The sequence below is a fragment of the Chinchilla lanigera genome, unplaced genomic scaffold (assembly GCF_000276665.1).
Source record: "Chinchilla lanigera isolate Chin_1 unplaced genomic scaffold, ChiLan1.0 scaffold00002, whole genome shotgun sequence".
In the NCBI taxonomy this organism is placed as follows: domain Eukaryota; kingdom Metazoa; phylum Chordata; class Mammalia; order Rodentia; family Chinchillidae; genus Chinchilla; species Chinchilla lanigera.
The window spans coordinates 51,585,727-51,609,370 of record NW_004955403.1 but is presented as its reverse complement, the minus strand read 5'-3'; the positions used below and the strand labels follow the sequence as shown (position 1 = coordinate 51,609,370).

Sequence of the window (23,644 nt, the reverse complement as noted above, 5' to 3'; positions counted from 1 at the left end):
AACAACAACAGATGTGTGCCATCATGCCCAGCTGACACACAGCATTTTAATTAATTAACAACTTAGGACATTATTTCTTTTTGAACTAATGAGTTATAAAAATGCCTTCATCCCCAGTATATGGACAGAAAAGAGGGGGGACTGATAATTCCAACTAAATTATGTTGCTATCAAAGAACACATTCTATATGACATCACTTCTTAGAATTTGCTGGGGCTTTTGTGGTGAGGACACAGCTGAGTTTTATAAATGTCCCATGTATACTTAAAAGTGTGATTTTTCTAATTTTTGGTAAGAGGTTTTACAAATTTATCTGTTAAAGCAAGTTTGACCATCATGTTGTTCCAATATACTCTAGCCTTTCCTTTTTGTCTTTTCTTTGTTGCTTTGTTTTGTTTTGTTTTTGGGGTATCCAGGGCCTTCACACTGAACTACAACCCCTGGCTTTTTTTTTTCTGAGGTTTTCAGGATTTCCTTAAGTCACTAAATTGTCCAGGGTGGGCTTGTATTTGAGATTCTCCTGCCTCAGCCTCCCAAAGTGCAAGTTTTTAAATCAATTAAGAAAAGAGAAACATTGAAGACCTGTACTCCATTTCCAGTTTGGCATTTTCTCCCAAAGTTCCTTTTTTTTTTACTTTTATATTTTGAAGCTGTTTCTAACGGTGTACAAGCTTAGAATTGTTCTTGTACTCAGTTCATTTTCTTTTGTTTTTTATGTAATATTGCAATAATCTTTTTTGCCTCCCAGACTATTTTATCTGACATTAATAAGCAACACCAATTTTCTTTTGGTTAGTATTTAACTGTCATTATTTGTTGCATCCTTTTTGTTTCATATTTTTGATGCACTACACTTCTTGTAAACAGCAGATAGTTTTACTTTATTTCTAGGTATGTTATACTTATTTCCTTCAAGCTCTACTATGCCATCAAATGAACAGTCTTATATCTTCTCTAAAATGTTTAGGTATCAATTTCCAGAAAGTTTTCAGGTTTCTTATTGACAGAAAAAAAGGGCCTCAGATCCTGTTATTTAAGAAGCTTTATAAGGATGGTTGTTAAGTTTTCTTCCATGGGATGTCAGATATTGGAATTTCCCTTCCTTGGTTTGTACTGTCCCATCACATCAGGCAAGTCCTTCATTTCACGAGTCTCTGCCAGGCATCCCCAAAGAACTCTACATCCATAGTCAAATTCTTCGGTTTCTCTACTTGTCATGGTTTGTGCTAATCGATCATACCGGAAACAAATCAATGATGAAATAGATATTATGTCACTTCCTTGAGAACAAATTTTGACTGTAAAGATCAGATCTCCTCAAGAGAGTTCCTTAGACCTTTGGAAAATGAGGTTACCATTGACCCCTTCTGTTAAACCATGGATCTCAGAGCTTTGGGGTGATTCTCCGATTTTCACCAACAGCAAAGCCAATTGTAAGTAACAGTCTTGTCTTTCTGTGGCTTCCTTTTTCTTCCTTTTTCGTCCTCTTCCCCACCTTCAGTTAAAGGGTCTTTAGCTAGTATTTATTGAGCACTTACTATGCCATGGCCCTCTCTTAAGTGTTTTGTCTATTGTGTAACTTCATCCTGACGCGTCTGTAAGGCGGTTATAACTGTTCTCCCTCTACAAGGAACCTGTAAAATTTTGGGTTCTACCAGAGCTGAGTTGGAGCCGAGTAAAAAAGTAAGTGACCAAATCTCCCCAATATAAAATCCTCGCTCTCCTCATCTGGCCCAGGCTGTTTTCCCACACAGTTCTATGGCTGCTTTGTCTTTGATTTTTAGCCACCCAATAAATAATTCTGTGACCTAATTACCCTTCCAGGATTCAATTGCCTCATCTTCCAACTCTAAGTTCTCTGAGCACCCTACACACAATGGGGTCATGACTAGTGGTCAGCTGGGGAGACAACTGCCCCCACCTCTTGGGGCTCCACCTTTGCGGGCAGCTCTGAAACCCTCCAAACCTTACCCCCAGAGTCCAGGAGGAACTGGTAGCTGCCTGGCTCCCGGTGTCCTTATGTACGGGTGGACTGGTTTTACAAGGCTCGTTCAGGTTGCGGTTGCCTGCGGGGTACGTTGTGACATGGTCCTTCCCAGCCTCACTTCTGCTCACACTGGGCCAACAGGGGTGAGAGACGGCACATGGTACGAAGGTCACCTGCTGGCTCCCCTGCATCCTTTGCTCTGAGGAAGAGGAGGAATGAGGACCAGTGGTCCTCAGAGTTCATCCGGGCCCATCTTTTAGAGGGAAGATGGACAGGTAGAAGCACAAAACTGGCTTTGCCTGGGTGTTTTCACGGTAAACAATAGCCCTATACTGTCAGCTGACTACTGTCCCCATATAGCACATGAAAAACATGCCCAAAGTCACCGAGGAGGTAGGTGCTGGAGCTGGCATGTGGCTGGCGACTAACCTGGCTCCAAGGCCCATTCATGTTGCCCTCTAGGGGTACCCCCTAGGGTGGAGGAGGACAGGAGCCACGCAAGGGACAGAGAAGCTGTCCTCTGTCTCCCCGGCCCTCCGCCCCAGCATCCATCGCTCACTGGCCTAGGGGTTCCCAAAATGTGGCACACTGCTGTTTGGGCCCTTTCCAAATTCCCTTAAGAGAACAGACATCACAAGGTGCCAGTTGCTGAGCAGAGATCCTGCCCTGCAAGCAGATTCGATGAGAAATCAGGACACTGCTCACAAAGCAGGAGCAGATAAGAAAATAAAGTGAAAGATCCGAGCCCATGAAGTGAAAAGCAGCTTCCGCCTCCATGTATCTGTGAGGGGGAATCAAACCTCCCAGGGGAAAGTGACGGTCCAAGGACAGTCCAAGGTCTGTATCAAACCCAGAACTAAAACCTCTCACCTCCCCAGCTGGTGGCCCCACCACGGGGCATTTTGGTGCCATGCTGGTTCCTTTATTAGAATGGAGACTGTCTTGGTAATACTGTGGTTGCTGGCATATGACTAGTAAAGGCCTCTGAGTGACACACCATCTTACTCTTTCCTGGGGCAGCTCAATAAATTAAAAATAGAGACTGTAGTGCAGCTCGCTGGTAGAGTATGTGTTCAGCGTATGCAAGACCCTGGATTCCATCCCTAGCACCCAAAAAAATAAAAATAAGAATACATATTAAACAGAGAAACAAATCCTGTTAAAATAAAATCTCCATCCTTCATTATTTTTTATTCCCATATACCTTTTCTATCACTTATTCGGTCCATTCTTCCATTTTGCATTCATAGCAGAAGCTCGGGGTGTCAGGCCAGGACACCAAAAAGAATAAAGCAAACAAAACAAAAACCGGGGGCATCTCTGCCAAGCAGGGGTGTCTTGCCTTCTCAGCCTGCTTTGGGGAGCTCACTCAGAAAGAAGTATAAGTATATTCACCTTGATTGATAGCCTGTACCTCCAAAATTTCCCCGGGGTGCTCTGCTCCCAAACTGGCTGCTAAATTCTCCATTTCCCCACACCTCTCCCCTTCCCCACCCCAGGTGGTGAAGTGCTGTGAATGTTGTTAAGATGCTGTTTAAATGCAGAATGTTATTATCACTATATATCATTCCGATTGGCTTTCTGGGTCGTACCAAAGATGTCAGGATGATGCAAGCCAACATTTTTATTATTTAGGATACAGTGTACTAAGTTTATGTTGATTACTCCGAGTATCATCTTTGAAAGATAACTAGCATGAAAGTGTTGATAATGCCCCACTTTTGCAATCATATTTGCATAGTGTACAACACAGTTTAGCAGGAAAAATGATCTTAAGTGGTGTTTTTCATCTGCTGTCAGCCCGGCCCCACTTGCATCAACTGGGAACATGCGGCAGGACAAACGCTTACTGTTGTTTTTCTTGCTTTCTTTCTTTTTTAATATCAGCTTTACATTATATAATAATGCTATTCCTGTTCCTTCTAGAAGGCTGCAGCATGGAGTTGTAATGAGCTGGCCAGACCTGGATTCCAATTTCAGTTTGCACTTGATAAAGTCATTTAACTGCTCTGCAAGACAGCCACCTCTTTGTACAAGGGGGTTATTGTGGCTGGGAGATTATAGATCATACACGAAGATCCCCTAACTAGCACTGTGCCTGGTTCAGGGCTGCCAAGCCACGGCCCCCTTTGTTTTCTGTGCAGTGTGTTGAAATGCCCACTTACTGCATTTTGAAATCCAAAATCCAAAGGAAGCCCGCATTCCCCACACTGTACTTCGAGCCTGTGATCCTTTGTATCTCCCAGCCGTGTTATATATGCAGATAATCTGTTTGATGCTGCTGAACGCAGAGGGAACACTGATTTTATTTTATGAACAATAGTTAAACGTCTCCTGAGTGCTGGCTACTGGGAAATAAATATTCTAGATTTCATCTATTCATTCATTCATTACAAACAAGCTATCTTCCCAGTGACCCCCTCCTTCTCCCTTTTCCCTTGTTCCTTTAAAAAAAAATTTTTTTTATAATCCCCCAGGCCTACTACAGTCTCTTTGCCCAATTGGATGCTATTTTTCATTTTCATCTTGTCACCACCTAATGTCCAAATTTATTTAAATCATCCTCAGACACAATCCTACAAGATATGAATCACATTTGAGGGTTTTTTTTTTTTCCTTCTAACTTGTCAGCTGTCTCACTTATGATTGACAAGATTTCCATTTCAGTCATTTCTACTAATTCCGCTTCAAATCTGTATATTTAATGAACACACCAATTGGCACCTCATTATCACACGGGGCCATTTTTTCGAGCGTCATGCACTGATTACAGAACTGACCTTGCTTAGTGGCTGCCTCTAGATGAATTTCAAAGAAAGTCTTGTCCAGTTTGTGTTAAAACAATGTCTAGCATGTGGATATGATCATTAGATCCTCCCTCTAGTCTCCTCCTGTATGTATATGAGCAGTTTTCCTGCTCCTGTCAGACTTCTAACATGTTCCCGCCGGCTTGAACCACCGGCGGTGCATGCATGACTGTCCCATCGGGTGGCTTGTACTGCTGGTGGTAGAAGTGGGACAGTCATGCAGGTTCAGGCCACACAGCAGTGAGGCATACAGATTATGGGCCCCGTTGTGAACGTGTTAAACACACACAAGGCTCTTCTCTTCATAAAGGTATATTAAATTGTATAACTGCACAAAGACGGGAAGAAAATCAGAATTTGCTTGTACTGAAAAACAACCCCAGCTCTCCAATGCCAACACAATCTGACGTATGCTAAAAACTGCCTGAAGCACTGGTGAGTTATAGTTCTTCTCCCTGGGGCAGATAATTCATTAGGAAATAGCCTCATGCCCTGTGTAGCAATTGAACAAAAATATTTACTTGCAGTAATATCAGATAATAAAGGTACAGGCTTGCTTTTAGAACGAGAGGGGGAGGGGAGGCCTGTAGTAGATGCCCATCATAAGCATTGCAAATGAATCATTAGCCTTCATCCGCAATCTAGGTCAGGGTGGGAGGGGGGGCTTGTAAATCTGCTATCTGCTCAGGTTGAATCTGCTTATGTGCAGACCCAGGAGGCAGCAGTTATGCTGTGCGGGAGCATCCTAGGGGGAACAGGAAGATGCTTTCACCTGCTAAAGGGACCACTGCCTGACCCAGGGAGTAATCGAAATAAAGAGGGTCGTACTTTCAGATGAAAGTCGTTTACATACACACAGACACTACTTTCCCCTAAGCTTTCCCTGGTTAACTTTTCAGGTCTTGAGCAGTGTGACTGCCAGATAGATTTTAAAAGGGAGAGAATATCTTCCAGATTCAGGATTATATGGATTCCTTTTCTAAAAAAAAAAAAACAAAAAAACAAAAAAAAAAGAATCATTCTTGGTACAGGAAAAGGACTTTAGGAATTATCTAGTCATGTTAAAGAAGACAGGAATCGAGAAGGAGTGGGTTTTCCTTGCCCAAGGTCATACTGTGTCCTATACCATACCACAGTTTATTTTTCTTTTGACTTTTTTTTAAAGAATCCTTTTCTTGCACAATATGAATAATTTATTAAATAACACAGAAACAAAAGAAATTGACACTACCACCCGATAGGCTGAATTGGTATCAGAGACCCTAAGCATGTGCCTCATCGCTTCTCCCAAAATAACTATAAAGAAGATGCTAAGGGATGAGGTCCTTCCTCAAAGCCTCCTGCGATAGCTTCAATATAATTATTTTGGGGATCGATCATGGCTCTTAATTCACTTGGTCAAAGGCTCTGACACTTTCTTGTGGCTCTCCTTCTAAGTTCCAGAGCTCACACGAGGCTAGGTGGGTATGTTTTCCTTAAAAGGGCTCTGAAATGTTGCTGCAAGTAGAGAAATTTAAGTAGAAAAATTTGATTTTCAAAATTTAACCCAAGCTAAACTCTAAGTGAACTTAATAGGGTAGGCTATTGCTTTTTTTCCCTTCAGTAGATATTTTTATTTTTAATTGACGCACAATTTTACATATTTATGGGGTACCGTAGAATGATCTGATACCTGTATGTATACAATATGCAATGATCACATCTGAGTAAGTAGCATTTCCACGTCCTCAAAAATTATTTCTATGTGTCGGGAACCTTCAGACTCTCCTAGTTATTTTAAAATATATCATAAGTTATTGTAAAAATATAGTTACCTTAGGCTATTCTTTTATTTGCCAAAGTCCTAAGAAAACCTTTGAAGCTCAAATATGATGTGAGGAAAAAAATACACAGCAAGAAAGGAAGAGACCCAGGTTTGTTCTTAACTTTCCCTGTGAATTTGCTACAGACCATCCACATGGTGCTTGGAAGCCAGGCTTCTGTCTCTCTGGGCCTTGTTCTCCCTTGTTTATGAGGCAGAGAGGAGAAAGCCCAAGCATTCCCCACTCCATCATTAGCAACTCCGTTCAAGTAACACCTCCAAAATTGTTTGGTTCTTTTTTTTTTTTTCTTTTCTTTTTTGGAAAAACACAATATCTGCAGCACTCTGCAGTTATTTTCAGATGTGAACTGAACTAACATTCAGGGAACACAAAAGCAGTTCTGCATCTGCTGAATCTATATAAAGCTTTCAAAGGAGGTAGTTCTACTATTGAAATAATTTTCCAAAGCAGTGTTACTGGACGAAAGAGTGTGCGTATCTAACCAGTATTTTCACTGTCCAGATTGATTGATAAAGCTTCCCTCCACCCACCACTACCCCATCTCTCTTTTTCTATCTCTCTCCCTTCTCTCCCTCTTAATTTTAAAACATTGCTGTGAAGGCCTAGAGAGCGAGCAAGCGAGTATGCATATACACAGACAAGTAAGAACAAGGCTGGTTCTTATTTGGCTGGATATTTCACTGGAAATGGAGTTTCATATTCTGCAACTGGAAGGTGACAGAATATTCTATTTCAGGACACCTTTAGAGTGGAGGAACCCACGTAAACGTCCTGCAGAATGTTATTTTGATTTCTGCCACAGGAGGAACCACTTCTCCTGAATGCAAACACCAGCAAAGAATGCGTTAGAGGATCCGCCATCATATTAAAAATTAAATCCGGCTGCATTTCATAATGGGCTTTCCTTTTTAAAGCAGTTTCATCTTCTCACCATGGAAATTGCACTCGGATGGATGTTCTTTACCGTTAACACTGAAGCGCTGGCCGGGGTCAGAGCCCTGCTTCTCTGAACAGGGAGCCACAAATGTCACCGACACATGGTACGCTTGGCAAATAATGTATTTCTTTCCAATGTCTTACCTCTTCCGTTTGCCTAACTCACGTCTTGCTCGTCCTAAGCCGAAGAGTTTATTTCTCTGGTCTTCCTACCTTGCTGTGGTGGGACCAGCAGGCAGCACGCAATTTACAATGAATTCGGAAGGGCACCTCTTTTGATTTTTGTTGTTGTCTTTATTTTAACCTCCAAGAAGAGAGAGATTTAACTCAGTCTTCACCCCAGGCTAAGCTAATACTTAGGTCATGTCTGAGCTCTCTGGGGAAGCACCGCTTTATCCTATCCGAGGGGCAATGGTCTTTTTAGTGGAGCAGTACAGCTGTCCAGCCATATGGGCCCCAAATAGCCCAGTCAATCGGATTTGGGGAGGTTTTACAATGTAATTTCTTAGCGTGTTAGTATTTGGGGTGAGTTTGATCGGGAGCATAGACAGCTCTTAAGCCTAAGGGTTTAGGGTTTAAGAAGCCATCACAAACGTCCCAGCAGCATCCGATCAGACGGGTTAAAAACAGGAGATCTGGGGCTGGGGGAAGGGAAAAGACTCTTTACCCCCCGGTTGGAGAAAGCCCCAGGGGTATGCGCTAACTATTAATTCAGCATCAGCTGCTTTTTTTTTTCCCTCCCCTTTTCTTTTTTAACCGGGGCTCACCATTTAAGGCGTTCCCACTCCGGCCCCGCGGAGCCTGTTACAAAACCATCGCTCTGCTCCCCTCCCCCCCATGCCGCAAGATGAGAGCGCGCGGGTCCTGCATTGCAGGAAGGGCGCTGGAGGGACCGCATTGAAACCGTCCTCCCGCTGAACAAAACCAGGCCTGCAAGCAAAGCCGAGCAGAGGGCAGCAGCCCTCTGCGTCCCTCTCTGTCCGCCCTTCCGTGGAGACCAGCGCAGACTCCTGTCACTAGCCCTATCCTTCCCGGTAGTAGGGGGCCGAAACTACCTGCTGAAGGAATTCTTAGTAAACAACACAGTCCTGAAACTAAAACCCTGACCAAAATGGTGGCGGTCTTGAGGCAAGGAGCCACCAATAGAGTTTTTCCATCAGAGAAGAATTTTAGTTGAAGGGCAACGTTATTGCAATGACTTAAGTTTTCCTCCAGAGAGATGGTTTTTTCCAACTAGCTACAGCCTTACATTAAAAATCTAGTGCATGGATGTTTTCTACCCGCCCCATACAGCTTTCGGCTTCTCGAAATTTACAAAAACTGCTTATTTTCTAAGCTCGAAAGCGGTCTAGCCGTGCATTGTTGAAGCAGAAAGCCAGCGCTGAAAGGTTCTGAGCTCGCTATTCTTTGGGGCTGACACCCAACAACGGAGTAGAGCCGAGGTGGCCTTGAAGCGAGAAGGGCAGAGCCCAGGGCCACCACCCGCTGGGCCCACTCCAGCTCTTGAGCTCCTCTGTGGCCCCCCAGAACCCTCCAGCCGTGCGCTAGGAGAGCGCGATTTCAGGAGGGCTGCTTTGGGCAGCCAGGGCCTGTCTCCCATTTTTTTCTGTCCTGAATCCAGAGCTGCCCAAGAAAACACTTGGGATTTTTTTTAAAATCATAAAAAAAAAAAAAAAAAAGCCCGAGCGGGGAAAGCAGATGGGCCCTGTGTGCGCCTAAACAGCCAGGGTCGCACTGGCTCTTTGGAGAAACCGCGAAGACCTCTCCTCCCGTGTGCTGCGGGTTTTACTGGAGAGGGAGGCAGGGGGTTTTGTGCTGGGTTTTGCCCTTTGGATCAGATTCTTTCCGAAACCTTTCCCAAAAATGCTCGGAAAAAGCCACCCAAACACCCGCACAACCACAACAAAAGGTGCCTCCCCGAAGTGTGTCCTCAGGTCCGCGGGACCGGTGGCCCGACGGGGAGATGTACTTCTGTGCCTGTCTAATCTCCGACGTCCATCTGGCCCCGGCGGGCACGCGCGGCCGGAGGGCGTGAGGAGGGGTGGGGCGCGCGCCGCCTGAGGCGCGGGCACGCGCGCCCGCTCTCCTTCACGTTCACCTTGACTGGTGGGGGGGAGCCCTTCTCTTCCCCACACACCTTTCTCCGCACCCCACCCCCCGCCGCTGTCCCGCCCAGACGCCAGCCCCGGGCGGGGGAGGCTGCACCCGCGCTCCGGTCGCCGCAGCGTCCCGGCAGCCGCGCGCTCTCCGCAGTGATGTCAACAGCATCCGCCGCAGTCCCCCCCAAGCCCACCCGCCGAAGAGTTTATTTCTCCGCGGCCCGTGGGAACCCCCGCCCCGGGCGAGGGGCAGGCGACGTGCGGCTGCCTGGGACCCTCCCCGCTTCGCCAGGTGCCGTAGCGCAAGGCCGGCGGCGTGGACCAACCGCGGTGCGGCGGCCACTGGGGCGGAGGAGGAAGGGGACCGGCAAAGAGGAGGGGGCGAGGCAGACAGGTGTAGATTTGACTCCCCTGACTGCCAAGAAGACCCTGCCCGGGCTTGGGGCCGCCAGGGTGGCGTGGAGGGGGCGGATGGCGTGCACGGAGCACTGCAGATGTGGCGCGTGGGGGCGCGCGCGGGGAAGGCGCCCCTGCTCCCAGGATGGAAACGGATAAACGGAAGCGCGTGCGGGGGGAGGGGGTGAGAATCGCCACCTCCGGCCTTGGCTTTCCCGCTCTTCCGAGCGCTCCCATTTCTCACTTTCCCCAAATCCGCATTTTCCTTGGCACAGCTCTCCCGAGCACGAAGGAGAGAGAGGGAGGTGCCCGGGGGCAGCGAGAATGACGTGCGCTGGTGCAGAGGGGGTGGGGGCTGCGGGCCGGGCTCCGTGCACGGGCTCCTAATCCTCTTGTTTCGGAACCGTCAGCAGATGTGGCTCCTCTCAGCCGAATAATCCGTTAAAGGAATAATAATTTTTTTAAAAAAAGGAGATCGACCTCACTCAACGAGGACTAGGATCGAGATCGGGGCTTGGTAAGGATACATGGGGGAAAAAAGCTCCAAATTTTCTCAGTCCCTTTCTGCCTTCCTCTCTCAAGCCCCTCCTGCTCCCTCCTCCTCGCCCTCCTCCCCTCCCCTTCCTCCTCCATCCCCTGCAATCCGCACTCGACGCGAGTTCACGCGCAGGGCTGGATTTCTAGGCTGCACCGCGACTTCGCTGCGCGTTATTATCATCTGAGAGCGCTGCCTCCACAACCTTTGCCTTCTGCGCTCGCATCCTTCCCCCAGTTCGCGCTGCACGCATGCTCTGGTTCACCAAAGGGAGATTCTGAATTTTTTTTTAAATCATGATCATCACCATGATGCCCCTTCTCTTGGTTATCATTTCCTCCTGCCAGGTGGGGCGACCACCAGCGCCTACCCGCCGCCCGGCCCTTCTCCGGGCAAGGGAGCGATTTGGGCTCGGCCCCAGCAGCGCTCCCTGGATGCGGGCTCTGCCTCCGCATCCCTCGCTGGTCCATCTGCATGTATATCATTATCTCCATCCCTTTTATTCCAGTAGATTCACCGCCTTTGGTGGGGCTGGCTGAGATGCTACGAACGGCAAACAGTCTCTTAAAAAGGAGGAAAAAAGATGAAGACCTTGGGTGGACGCCGGAACAAAGCACCACGAGCTCTCGGGCGAGAAGGAACGCACTGGAGCGATAGCTCCGGACGCGGACACGAGCGATCTCCGTTGCCCAGCTACACCGGCCGTGCGCGCGGACCTCTCAGGGTATTCAGGATGAATTTTATTGATCTTTTTTACATAGCTTTAAGTGTCAGGGTTAGAACTAGCATTGGGGTTATTGTTTTGTGTTTTTCTGGGAGGAATAGTTGAATGGAGGGAGATCCGGGTGGGTCTAACTCGGCTTTCCTGCCCCCCGCCTCGCCTTCTTCAGATGCGGATGCAGGGAAGGGGAGTGGGGACCAGAAGGCTTAGAAAAGAGAAGCAGCCGGACGCTGCCGTGCGGCGCTCAGGGGATGGGTGGGCGAGGCGGAGGTAAGTGGGATGGGCCAGCTGGAGGAGGGTGTCGATCCAGAGGGGGATGAGTCTTGCCAGGAATAAGAATCCGGGTGTCCATGGAGAAGACCTGCCCATGAGAAATTGACATGTCCATCTCCGCGCGAAAGGAGGCGACTGGCTCTGTGTGTCAACAGTGGAAGGGTGGAGGAAAAGGAAGGGGGGGCTTCAGATAATGTCTTATTGTCCCTTTGGTTCTGGGGACTCTCCTCCACTCCCTTTTTTTTTGACTCTGGGATCCAGCCACATTATATACCGGTGACCTTTTAAATCTACGCCCACCTTTTGCCCGGTAAAGCCCATTGGCAGCAAGGGCGGGGTGGGGAGAATGTAGGGGTGCCTCTCTCTCTCTCTCTCCCTCCCTCCCTTCCTTTCCCCCTCCCTTTTCCTCTCCCTCCCCTTCTGTCTCCCTCTCCCTCGGCCCCCCCCTTCATCTCTCTCTTCCTCCCTCCCACCTCCCTCACTCCCTCCCTCCCTGCTACATTTTGCATGAGCTATCTAGGTCATTAGCATTTTAGCGTATGCAAGACTTGACAAAGCTGATGAGGGGCCAGATGGGCCTCGCTCTTATGGTTTTTTTTTTTTTTTCTCCCTTTTCCTTTTTCCCTTCCACCACTTGGGACCTCAGCGAGAGGACTGTATCGGCGAGGAGGCCGATTCCCCAGATCCGGTCCCCGGACCCAGGCAGCTCGCCCCTGCGGCGCGCCCGGCCGGGCTGCGCCTGGACTCAGCGATCCAGGTAAAGGCGGTGGCCCCGCACCCTGCTTGGCAGCCGCAGCTGGCCCCCTACTGCCCTCCTGGTCCCCGCCTCTCCTCTTCTCCCTCCTGACCCCCCTCGGTGTCCTGATCCAAGCTGAAATGGGTGGGCAAGGATCGCTGCGCCGGGCAGAGGTGGGGTGGATGTTGTTTTCTCATTGTCTAGAACTGCGGGCAGAGGAGGTGTAGCGCGCGGGGAGAGTCCGAGGGGAGCTGGGGTAATTAACACGGGGGAGGCACCCCTCCATCTCCCACTGCCACCCACACCCCCAACCCCCCACCCCCTCCGCTTTGCAGGGAAAGGCCTGGATGCGGGAGAACAAAGAGCCTTTGGAAGACATCGCCGTTATCTCATTGTCTGCGCGGTTGGGGGAGCTGCGGTAGGGAGGATGCTGCGGTCCTTTCCTGCCGGCGCTCCCCGCCCCCACCCCTCCCGCTGCCGGCGCGCACGCACTCGCGCGGCTTTTTATTCCTCTTTCCTCCCCTCATTCCACCTTCTCCCCACCCCCTCCCTTTCTTCCATCCTTCCTTCCTCAGGAGAAAGGCCTCTCTCTCCGTGTTCACAGCGGACCTTGATTTAAATGTCCATACAATTAAGGCACGCGGTGAATGCCAAGAATGGGGCTGGCTGAGCACCACGGGTCCGCGCGGCCCACCGAGGAAGGAAGGAGCCCCCGAGCCCGGCTGGGCTTGCCCACCCGCTGGCCCTGCACCAAACCTGGACCTGAGCCCTGGGGTGGGGAGGTGTGTGGCTCAGGACGGAGAAGGGTTTGAAGAGCGCACACACTCAGGGAGGGAGGCAGAGGTGATCCGGTGACAAACAGAGCTGTGCCGGTGCAGGTGGGGGGCGCCCGTGAGCCTTTGTGCTGTTTCTGTCTGGGCCCCTGTGCCTAGAAGTGGATGGACACCTTCTTCCGTGGCTATGTTTTTGTTCTGGATTTAGCCTTTAGTTTGCCTTTTAAAGGAAAATAATAACAATCTGGCATCGGGAGACCGGCAGACTGCCCTAGGGCCTGGCCTGCCATAGATTGTGTTCTACCTGAGGTTGGGGATGGGGATGGGGGTGAGATTTGGAAGGTGAGAGGAGCTGTTTGTCACCTTTTGCTGTAGAGCTGTGTGTATCTGACAACCCTAACGACCTCACTGGGCTCTGCGGACAAGAACGAATAAGCTCCTGGCAGTTTCACAAGCTGCATCAGGGCTGAGAGCCCAGCCAGGGCTCCAAAGTGCCCTCCCACCCATCCTGCGGCTGTTCCTACAGTTCCAGGCAGATATCCAGGAGGTGCAGCGCAAGGGAGGGGTGCAGTAACCCATGCCTACCGGAAGGAGGGATGCAGTCCTTATAAAATCTGAACAGAAGGAAAAGCAGTGTATGTACGGGTATGGGTCTGAGGAAAGACTTTTGAAAGAGGCTATCAGGGCATGGAAAGGGTTAAGCCCCCCTCATCCTAAAGACCCTGATTCTCAAATCAGGCCTTGCTCCCATCAGAGCCCCTGAGCAGCAGCTGGTTCTGGAGTCCCCTGTCACAGTCCCAGCATAGCCTGAAAGGCCAAGCTGGGGCAGGACCTGAACTCATTCATTTACAAGTGGAGAAAATGAAGGAGGGGCTGGTCCCCACCATAGAGGGAAGGGCAGGGAAAGAAGGCCAAGACCCAGGAAGCCTGCTGCAGCCCTTCCCCCTCTAGCTTGGCCAAGCGCTGTCTGCAAGGTCAGGGCCACAGCGGATGCCTAGGAGTTTAATTTGATTTCCGATTACGGAAATCAAGGCCTAAACAAAAGCTCACTGAGGGTCTCCTCTCCAAAGCCTCAGTCTAGCCCAGGAAATAAACTAGTGTTCAATGACACCGTGGGCCAGTACCCCTCCTGGCATGTTTTTATCACCCTGGTATTCACTGGGTGCCTCTGTGCCCAGCATTGTGCAATTGGTACATCTTGGGTTCTTTTTGCCCTCCTAAGGGAGTGCTTGGAGTCAGACAGGTGGAGACTTAAGTGTGCCGCACCCTACCTAAGTACCTCTGGAATCTTCTCTGGGCCTAACAAATGCACTCCATCCTCCTCACCCCTGCAGAGGGAAGGCTGCAGTGTGCATCATGCGACTGCGGCTGCTTTGCTGCCCCTGAGTCCCGGAAGGCAAGCCTGGCAGCAGGACGGGGAGAGAAAGCTGCTCTCACTAGCTAGCCTTCGCAAGGGTGGTCCCAAGAGACAATAGCCATTGGCTCCAAAATGTATATCCCTTGACACTAGTGGTCCCCTCATCCTAGGTGCCTTCTGCCCTTTCTGGCTGGGGAGAGCAGCCAGGATGCTGTTCCTTCCTGGGAGTGCATCCGCTGCTCCCACCACGCTCAGGGAGAAGGCTGGTCTAAGCCTCAGATGCCCTCACCCGACAAATGTGTGCATTAGCAAGTCCCTGCTAGGTAATAGCATCCCTGAAATTCCTTCAGACATTGCTGTACCCTCACTGATGTGCCCTGGGGTACAATCTCCCAGAGTCCACTTTCAAGTGGAAACCTAATCTGCTTCTCCCCAAGAGCTTCCCCCACACGCACCATGGGCGAGGCCTGCCTGCCAGGTTTGTACCACAATCTCCCCTCGCAGGCGAGAATTTTTGTATTTGTTGCTTATATAAACTCATTCTAGAGAGCGGGAGTGGCGTGGGTTTGCTGGATCTGTACACAGTGATGAGAGTATCTGCCTAAGTCCACCAGGCCTTGTTACAGAACGTGTTTTTATGTGGACCTTTAATGGCGCTCTCTGCCCCCTGTGTAATTTCAAGGCCCCTTTTACGTTGACCAAATGAAGTATCAGCAAAGGTCAACCAGATCTGCTTCTGTTCCTCTAAATTCAGGGCCTATTTATGCCCAGTAATAATTATTCAAAGAGCCTGAACATTCTGCTCTTTGAAGATACTTCATTCTTAACATTATCTTTTCTCCTTTGAGCCCTCCAAATTGCATCCTATGGCTAATGTGAAGGGGAGCAGAATATGTATGGCTGAAAAATGTAGGACAGGATTGACGCAGTTTGCTGACCAAGTACGTTAGGAAGGTCCCCTGGGTTCAGGTACACCACCCATCTGGTCCTCATCAGCATGGGAGCACCTGTGTTTCTCAAGGTGACTGACCAGCACTTGGGACAGATTGTGCCAAAGGGAAAGTTCCTAATCTTTTCCCTGCCAGAGACAACCCAGATCTGTTTCAGAGGGGGAAAAATTGACCCTTTGTCAGAGGCAAAGCTGAAACCTAAATTACTTCTGTTACCAAAGGAGGAAGGGGCTTCTGTGACCCAGCCAGGAACTTTAACTAGAGAAATGGACATTTAGAGGAGAGGCGTATACCCACATTTTTTCCACAGAGCCATAGCCATGGCTCATATGTACAGGATGATATTTGGACACGCACACGTACAAAGCCTGTCCGTCTATAGTCTCCACAGGGAATTTTCCTCTTTACCACTATTGAACTTACATAATGCCCGCCCCCCCATTCCAACCTTAGCACACAGTTCTAGAGGCAGCTGCAAAGCGTTCTCCCTGGGACAGATGGAGCCTCCCTTCCTCACTGGCTCTGTGGGTGGCTTTGGAGCCCCATGAGTCAACACGGGCTGACTGAGGAGTGTGCTGGTGGAGGGGGGGATGTACATGCGCACGCACACACACTCGAGTGTGCTTAGGCTTGGCCGGCTAATTCATGCTGAGGAGGATGTTCATAGCCACCATGAGAATTATGGTATCTAATAAAGATTTTTTTTTTTTCACTTCCAAGTCCCATCTACAATTCTTTCATTGGGTGTTTTTGCCAAGTCTGACTCAATTTGATTTGTGAAACACATTTAATACTTAATGACATCTCAAATGTACACCTAGAAGAAGAAAAAGGACCTCAGGTGGATTTACTGGAGGCAACGCAGTGTGGATTTGTGTGGCTCAGGGGTCTGGGGGAGGCCTGGAGAAGAGATTGTGCAGCACTAAATTTAGGCAGCAGGTGGGAGTGGGGGAGCCGGTTTTACTGAGAGCGAAGAATGCTCCAGGTTGGAAAGGAAGTGTCAGCACTTCAATACCGTCACCTTTGCACTTCCTGATCCTTTTGTCTCGCGATGTGAACAGTGCCATGAAATGAGGCCCTGGGCCGCGATCGGCAGAAGCCCCCAAATAAAACCTCCGGGACACATCTCAAAGGGCTTTTGCTCTCAGAATTAAAGTGGGGGTGCGGGGTCATTTTAAGTTCTCATGCAATCTGTTTGTTGCTCGAGCATACCCAGTACAAAATACTGAGACCTGGGACCTAGGAGGCAATACAGCTTAATTTTGTTACTTATGTCACGTCTTCGAGGCGTCCTGAAGGGCAGTATGCGGGGTTCGCGGCGGGGTGCGGGCTACAAGCTGTCGCCCAGGCCGCCTGGGCACTCGCTTTCCATTACACACGAGGCTGTTTTGCCCTCTGCATCCAAACATCTACGCCTAGCGAGGTGAAGATAAAGGGCCGCTAGTTTCCCTTTGCTCCATTTTGATTTTCTTTCTGGGATCAGGTACACTTGGGACACCCCCACCCCGAGATTGGGGTCACCTACATTTCCCAAGGCTTTGGACTGATGCTTGGTGCGCGGAAATGCGGGTTCCAGGATGCGCCCCAACCCAAAATCCTAAAGCTCGAGGGACACAGCTGAGACAGGGCTCCCTCCACGCCCGGGCCACCAGCGGGAGGGACACCCCGGGCGCCTGTGTGTTCTCTTCCGAGCACCTGAGCCCCCCGTGCTTCGCTCTGGAGCCACTCAATCCGGGACGGTGGACCTTAAAGGTAGGATCGGGGTTGGGGCCGCGGCAGGGCGGTTCGTTCCCAGCTCGGGGAAAATGGGCCGCGCCAAAACAGAGGCCGCGGCGGAATAAAAAGTGCGCCCTCGCGGCCCCCAGCGCCTCCCTGAGCGCAGGCCGCCGCGCACCCGCCTGTCGCCTCGTCCTCCCCGGAGTCTCTTTGGGGCCTGCGGCCTCCATCGCCCCATCCTGCCCCGTCCCGGTAACCCTCGGGGTCAGAACGTGAGAAAAAGAGGGTCCGGCCTGAGAGAGGACACTGCGGGGGCGGGCTGGGAGAGCACCGCCCTGGAAAAGGCACTTCGCGATCGCTCTCTGGACCTCCTGCCGGCAGAGTGAAAGGCCCTGGGGGAGACCGGGCGCCTCAGTGCATACTCACTCCCCTTGCGGCCACCCAACCCCCAGACTCCTCTGCCCTCCATACCCAGGTGACCAGCCAGGGTGCAGGGCCATCTGACCCCAGCCCTGGCGACAGAAACTCGCGTCCCGAAATAGCCACCTTCCCCACCCCCAAAACACACTCCAAAAAAGCCAAAGCAAAAATCCCCCATCCAGATGGCGAAAAACACACACTCCGCGGGGGACCGGTATGAAAGCAGCAGCCGAAGGCCCTGTGCTCCCAGACCTCCGACCTATACAGGTCTCTCTATAAAAGAAGGAAACCCCTCCGATTCCTCTTGGTGGATCCCGCCATGGTGTAGCACTGGTGTTGCAAGTCTGCTTTGGAGTAGCAGTACTGAAATAACATTCACAGCCCTGGTTCAAGGTCATGCATGAGCCGCAGAGCCCCCAGAGGTCACAGGTCAGGGTGGGAAGGAGCTGACTCAGGCAGTGGCCCCAAAGCTGACCCAGGAAGGGGCACCTGGGCTTCCCAGGGGTCTCCCTCCAGCCCCACCAGCTCTAGCACAGACCAGTGTGTTGATGTTTATTCCCATTTAATTGAGGCACTGGTTTAATTTCACATAGCTTCGGTTTAAGGCCCAATGGGGTTGTCAGCAGTGTTTTTCCCCAGTGCTTGTACAGAAACTAATTGCTGTTAATATCCCATTTTGGCGTTATTATTCATCAACCAGTTACGCACCCCATAGCCCCGGCCTTGCTGCTGGCGACAGAACCACCACACTCTGCCCGTCTTCTCCTTCACCCTGGCCTGCATCCGGTAGTTGCCCAGAGGTCATCTGTCTCTGTCTTCCCACTAGCTGCTCTGGGAAGGTTGCTCTAGGGCTCTTCCCCCTTTTGAGGAAAATTTCTTCTTGGCAGCTGAAGTAAATAATTTTCAAAAAGGAAATGTAAGTTCTCCCACTCTCCCTCACTGCTTCCAGACGCTTTTCTCGGGAGCCATTTTTAGAGTAGCATTTTTCCACCCAAAGAAGCCCTTGTACATCTGCCTCAACAGCTTCTGTCCCATTCCCCTCCCCCGATTCTGCTCCTCTCCTCCCCTGCAGGGACCCCAGCCACAGCGACCTAAAACTGCTGACTCCAGAGGACACCCCAAATTCAAAGAGTGTGCTCAGAGGATATTGGTCCACATTGGGAAGACAGAAACTTGGAAAAGCATTTGGAAGGGCTCAGCCTCCTCACCCAGGCCCTGGATCCAAGATCCTGATGTAGGAGATGATGCAACTGGGTACGGGCGCCTCAAAAAGAAAGTGCTCTCTTGCCTGTCTTTTTCTGTGCGCCCTGGTGCACGGAAGGAAGCAGGCACTTCTCATGGCTGGTGCTCTGGAAGCTGGAAAATAAAAGTAGAAATCACAGCGACAGCAGAAGATCCTCCTTTGTCTGCCTGCCCCCCTCCCCCATTTGGAAGTAAGGCTTTCTGTGCCATCGGGCACCCTCGTCTGCCTCCCGAGCGGCCCTGTGGCTAACAACTGCGGTGTCCGCCTCACAACCGGATGAGGAGGAGAGAAAATGTCAGAGCAGCTGGCTTCGCTCCCCTTCCTCCCCGGGCCACCTGGAGGCTTACCCACCAGCCTGGGAATCCTGTGGTCAGATTTGTGGTAGGGGGAAGTGGGCGGTGAGTGTTGTGGGGGGGTGTCTGGGACATTGTTAAGAAGGTGTCTTACACATAAGGCTCAATGAATGCCACCCAAATTGGACGTAATTAAATTAGCAGCAGCTGTCCTGCTTTTCCTGCAGAAAAGCTACAATTATGTATGAAGCCTCTTGGGCAAAGGCTAGATAAGAGTGCCCCTCAAGCCAGCAAGAAGCTGAAAAATGTTCCTAGTCCCTCTCCCCGTCTCAGCCCCTGCTGAACTCGCCCAGATATGTAGAGTTTTATTTTCAAACCGTTCCCACGTGGTAAAGAGACTGCAAGCTGTGCTGCTTCCAGGTGGAATTTCCAAAGGGATAAACTCGGCTCTAGAATCCTTCTGCTTCCCTGTAGAGAGCAAAGTCCCTTCTCAAATCTTGCTCATCACCATCCCTGATTCACACCTCACGCAAGGCTTTCCCTCCTGGGGTGTGCGCTCCACGATAAATGTTATCAATAATGAGCGTCCGCCTCCTTGTACTCACCCCTTGAAAAAGTCTGTGCTGTCAGTATTCTCTAAGAGGTGTCAGGACAAAGGAAGACTGAGGCTCCTTTATTTCCAACGAGGGTGTGAACTGCCAGAAGTTACTTTCCCAGAGATATTTGTTGTTATTGTTTATTATTTTACAGTTTAGAAGAGGCACTTATTCACGGTGCAATTTAAGGGCAGAGAGAGCACCGTCAACTGCTCATTGTGGCCCCTTCATTCCGGATGCCCCCCCATACTCAGCCCTGCAAATGCCTCCCTCAGGTGGAACTGATAAGAAAATACACTGGAAGAACTCGAAACGGATCCTGGTGGTTTGGTCTCTCCTTGGCTTTCCCAGTATCAGTGAAGGCAGGTTAGGGTACCTCGAGCCTGTGACAGTGGCATCTGTCCTTTGGCATGCCTGAGGTGTTATCAGCCTGGGTTAAAGCTCCCACATCTTAGCAGAGGGGAAGCCAGCCCTTTCACGTTATTTTGCGCAGTTGTGATGTCTGATTTCAATATTGTGTGAGTCGTGTTTAATTAATTATTTGACTCAATACAGGATCAAGTAACACAGTAAGTCCACTTTAACCCAGCAGCCCAAGGTAGGCTCAGAGGAGCTCCAGGCAAAAGAGGCTGTTTGGCAAGACTGGACTTCAGTGCTTTGTGGTGCTGGCTTGGCTCCTTCTCCCGCTCGGCCAGCCATTCCCTGTGGAACCAGAGCTCCCTCAGAGTCTTCTTGGCTCCCTAACTGTCCAAGCCAGAGCACCGGCCAGGGTCCCACCCTCACAGTGCATTGGAATTTCAAACAACCACAAGACCAGGCCCTGGAGCCAGTTTTTTAGGGCAAGAGGCAGAGCACGTTGGGGCTTTTAGTGGGCAGCAGAAGCCAGCAGATGCAGCAACTGCTTTCCCAGCTCCTCAGCAGTCCTCTAGAAAGCTGTGGCCTGAGAAGCATCCAGTGTGTCTCCCTAATCCTGGCTTCCATCCTACCACAGTACTTGCTGCGTTCCTCCGGACCACTCATCAACAGCACCAGCCTGGCACACAAGGTGGCAGTGTGGTCCCTGCTCCCAGCCCACATGGAGTCCCCATTGTGTCAAGCCTGTCTGGTCCAATTCCTGGATCACCCGTCACGCTGTGGACGAAGACCCATGTAAAGCAGCACCCGGGGCAGCTAGGCAAGTGATTTACTGTGATTCTGGGGCCTCTCAGAAACCTCTGGCCTTGGTCTTCCATTTCTTGAGACTCCCAGGATGCTAATAAATTAAGACATGCCAAAGCAGAGGTACCAGAATTGTGGCACATGTATAACAATTTTCAGTTCTGTTAGTGAGCCCACACTACATGTATAGCACCTTTTAAAAATTTTGCTAAAAAGTCTAGAGCATGGTTCTGATACCCTTCATGATTTCAGCAGAGGGGTTTGCTCAGGCATCAGCTCCCAAAAGGGTAATTAGTGCGCTGTGATTACAGACCACTGTTGCTGCATCCCTAGCTCACCACCAGGCTATGCAATTTCCTTTTTTTTTTGGTTTTTTTTTTTTGGTTTTTTTCCAGTACCGGGAATCAAACTCATGACCTTGTGCTTGCCAGGCAGATGCTGTGCCACTGAGCTAAATCCCCAGCTGCAATTTTCAATAAGTTACTGAAACTCTCTGAGCCATCTGTGTAAAAAGGTGCTGAAAATAAGGATGTGTTTCTCATAGAGTTGTTGCTAGAATGAAATGAGACCATGTTAAAATGTTCAGAATCACACACAGTCCTGTTCAGTAGAAACGTAGTGCAAGACACACACGGAGTTCTCAATTTTCTGGTGACCACGATTTTAAAAGTAAAAAGAAAGATGTGATATTCATTTTAGCCATATACTTTACTTACCCCAAAACATATAACCAAAATATCACTATTATAATGTATAATCAATATACAAATGAGTGAGATGTTTAACATTCTTTTATTCACACCAAATCATCCAACTATGTATTTTCTTTACATATATAGAGTACTTCAATTCAGATGCTAAATTTTCATCAGAAATATCTGCCTCATACTTATTTGAGGATTTCCTGGGTTGGTCTGCTTGATTGGTTTTGGTTTGGGGGACACGGTCTCACTTTGGGTTGGCCTTGAACTCAATATGTAATCAAGTTGGCCTCAAACTCATGGTAATCTTCCTGCCTCAGCCTCCCTAGTGCTGGAATTACAGGCATGGACACCATACCTGGCTTGCCTTGTATTTAGATTTATAATTATTATTCATAATTAAGAAGAAAATTCATATACCCATTAGTTCCAAACATTCTTAAATATTCTCTAATAACTGAACAGCAAATCTGTTCTAAAATTTAAATTAAGCGGGGTGTGGTGGTGCACGCCTGTAATCCCAGCACTCAGGAAGCTGAGGCAGGAGGATCACTGTGAGTTCGAAACCAGCCTGGGCTACAAAGTGAGTTCAAGGTCAGCCTGAACTGCATAGCAAGACTTTGTCTCAAAAAGACAAAAATAAATAAATAAATAAATAAAAATTTAAAAATAAATAAATAAAAAAGACAAAATAAATAAACAAATCATTAAATTAAATTTAGAATTCAGTTCTTGAGTTGCACTAGCTGTCATTCAATAGTCACAGGAAACTTGTATCCACTAAGTGTGCGGGTTTCAGCTGAATGCTTGGCACGAAATAAGTGCTCAGCAGATGTAGTTATGACCCTGAAGGCTGCAGCCCTCCCTCCCCTTCCTACCCTTCCCTTCCTTTGAGCCCCACATTGAAGGCCAGGCCTGTCATTTTCTCCACATCACCGCTGTGAGATGGTGAGCCCAGTCACAGGATCTCTAGTGCCTCCACTGAGGGTGCCTTAGTCCATTATTACAAAATACCGTAGACTGGGTAGCTTATAACCAACAGAAATTTATTTCCCACAGTTTCAGACACTTGAAGAGCCCAAGATCAAGACAGCCTGCAGTGTCCTCACCTGGTAGAGGAGGGCAAAGGAGTTCCCCGGGCCTGTTTTAGAGGGACTAATCCTATTCACAAGGGCTCCACCCTTATGACCTAATTGATCATCCATCAAAAGGTCCCACCTTTAAGCACCATTGCCTTGATTTTGGGCCACACAAGAATCCAGACCATGGTACAGGATAACTTAACCTTTACAAAGAAGCTATTTGCCAGGAACATCTTCCTGGGTTTCCCTGCTGTGATTCTAGGAAGGCTTCAGGATTATCTGGTATGTGTGTCAGGTGAGAGGAGAGACAGGCCTTGGTGAAGGGCTATTCTTGGAAACAATAACATGGTACATCTGTGAGCAGACATGACAAGACTAACATGGTCACACAAGTGACTGATGTTTGTTCCCATTCATAGACCAAAGGGCTGGGGATATAGCTCAGCGGCACAGCACCTGCCTGGCAAGCACAAGGTTGTGAGTTCAATTCCTGGTACTGGAAAAAAACCATTCATAGGCCAAATTGTATAGGGGAGAAAATAGCTGTGAGTGTGAGACATATTCCTAAATTTCACTTTGCGCTAATCTCTCATACTGTTATTAACAAACCTTTTCAGCCTCCCCTATATTCATTTTTTCAACTATTATTGAAATTTTGCTGTGTATCAAACACTGATGTCAGCCGGAAGCAATCTTTGGGTCAGTAAGATTCCCTCCCTCCTTGCTGGCTTGAGCACACCATGCAGCAAAGAGAAGACAAATACACAAGCAATTAGGACCGAGGAGCTATGAGCAAAATCGTCAGAACACTGTGAAAGTTCAAAGGAAAGGGACACTTTTTCCAGTAAGAGGGTTGGGGAAACTTCAGGAGCAGGTGGGATTTGGGGGGTGGGGGAAGAGGGAGCATCTGAAGTGGTAAGATTAGCACGCACCCTGCCCCAGATGAGGGCGTTTTGCAGAGCCACGCATAAAGACAGTGACATCAGAAGGAAAACACGGGTCCAGATTGCAGGTGGGAATTGCTGGATCATATGATGGTTT

At 49.3% G+C, this 23,644-nt stretch overlaps 1 protein-coding gene across 6 annotated transcripts in view; it reads left to right on the top strand.

Moving 5' to 3' along the window:
* The window catches only part of LOC102019560, a 25,083-nt gene extending 4,120 nt beyond the window's left edge, over positions 1–20,963 (top strand). Inside the window, exons 1-6 of one of the 6 annotated variants that reach the window (XM_013514389.1) lie at positions 10,254–10,566; positions 11,093–11,308; positions 12,225–12,335; positions 12,650–12,732; positions 18,603–18,784; positions 20,654–20,963. In XM_013514389.1, coding sequence (XP_013369843.1) covers positions 11,168–11,308; positions 12,225–12,335; positions 12,650–12,732; positions 18,603–18,768 — 501 coding nt within the window. In that variant the 5' untranslated portion in view covers positions 10,254–10,566; positions 11,093–11,167 and the 3' untranslated portion in view covers positions 18,769–18,784; positions 20,654–20,963. The other 5 variants (XM_013514373.1, XM_013514388.1, XM_013514376.1 and 2 more) reach the window with 5 other exon arrangements.
* The last annotated feature ends 2,681 nt before the right edge of the window (positions 20,964–23,644 follow it).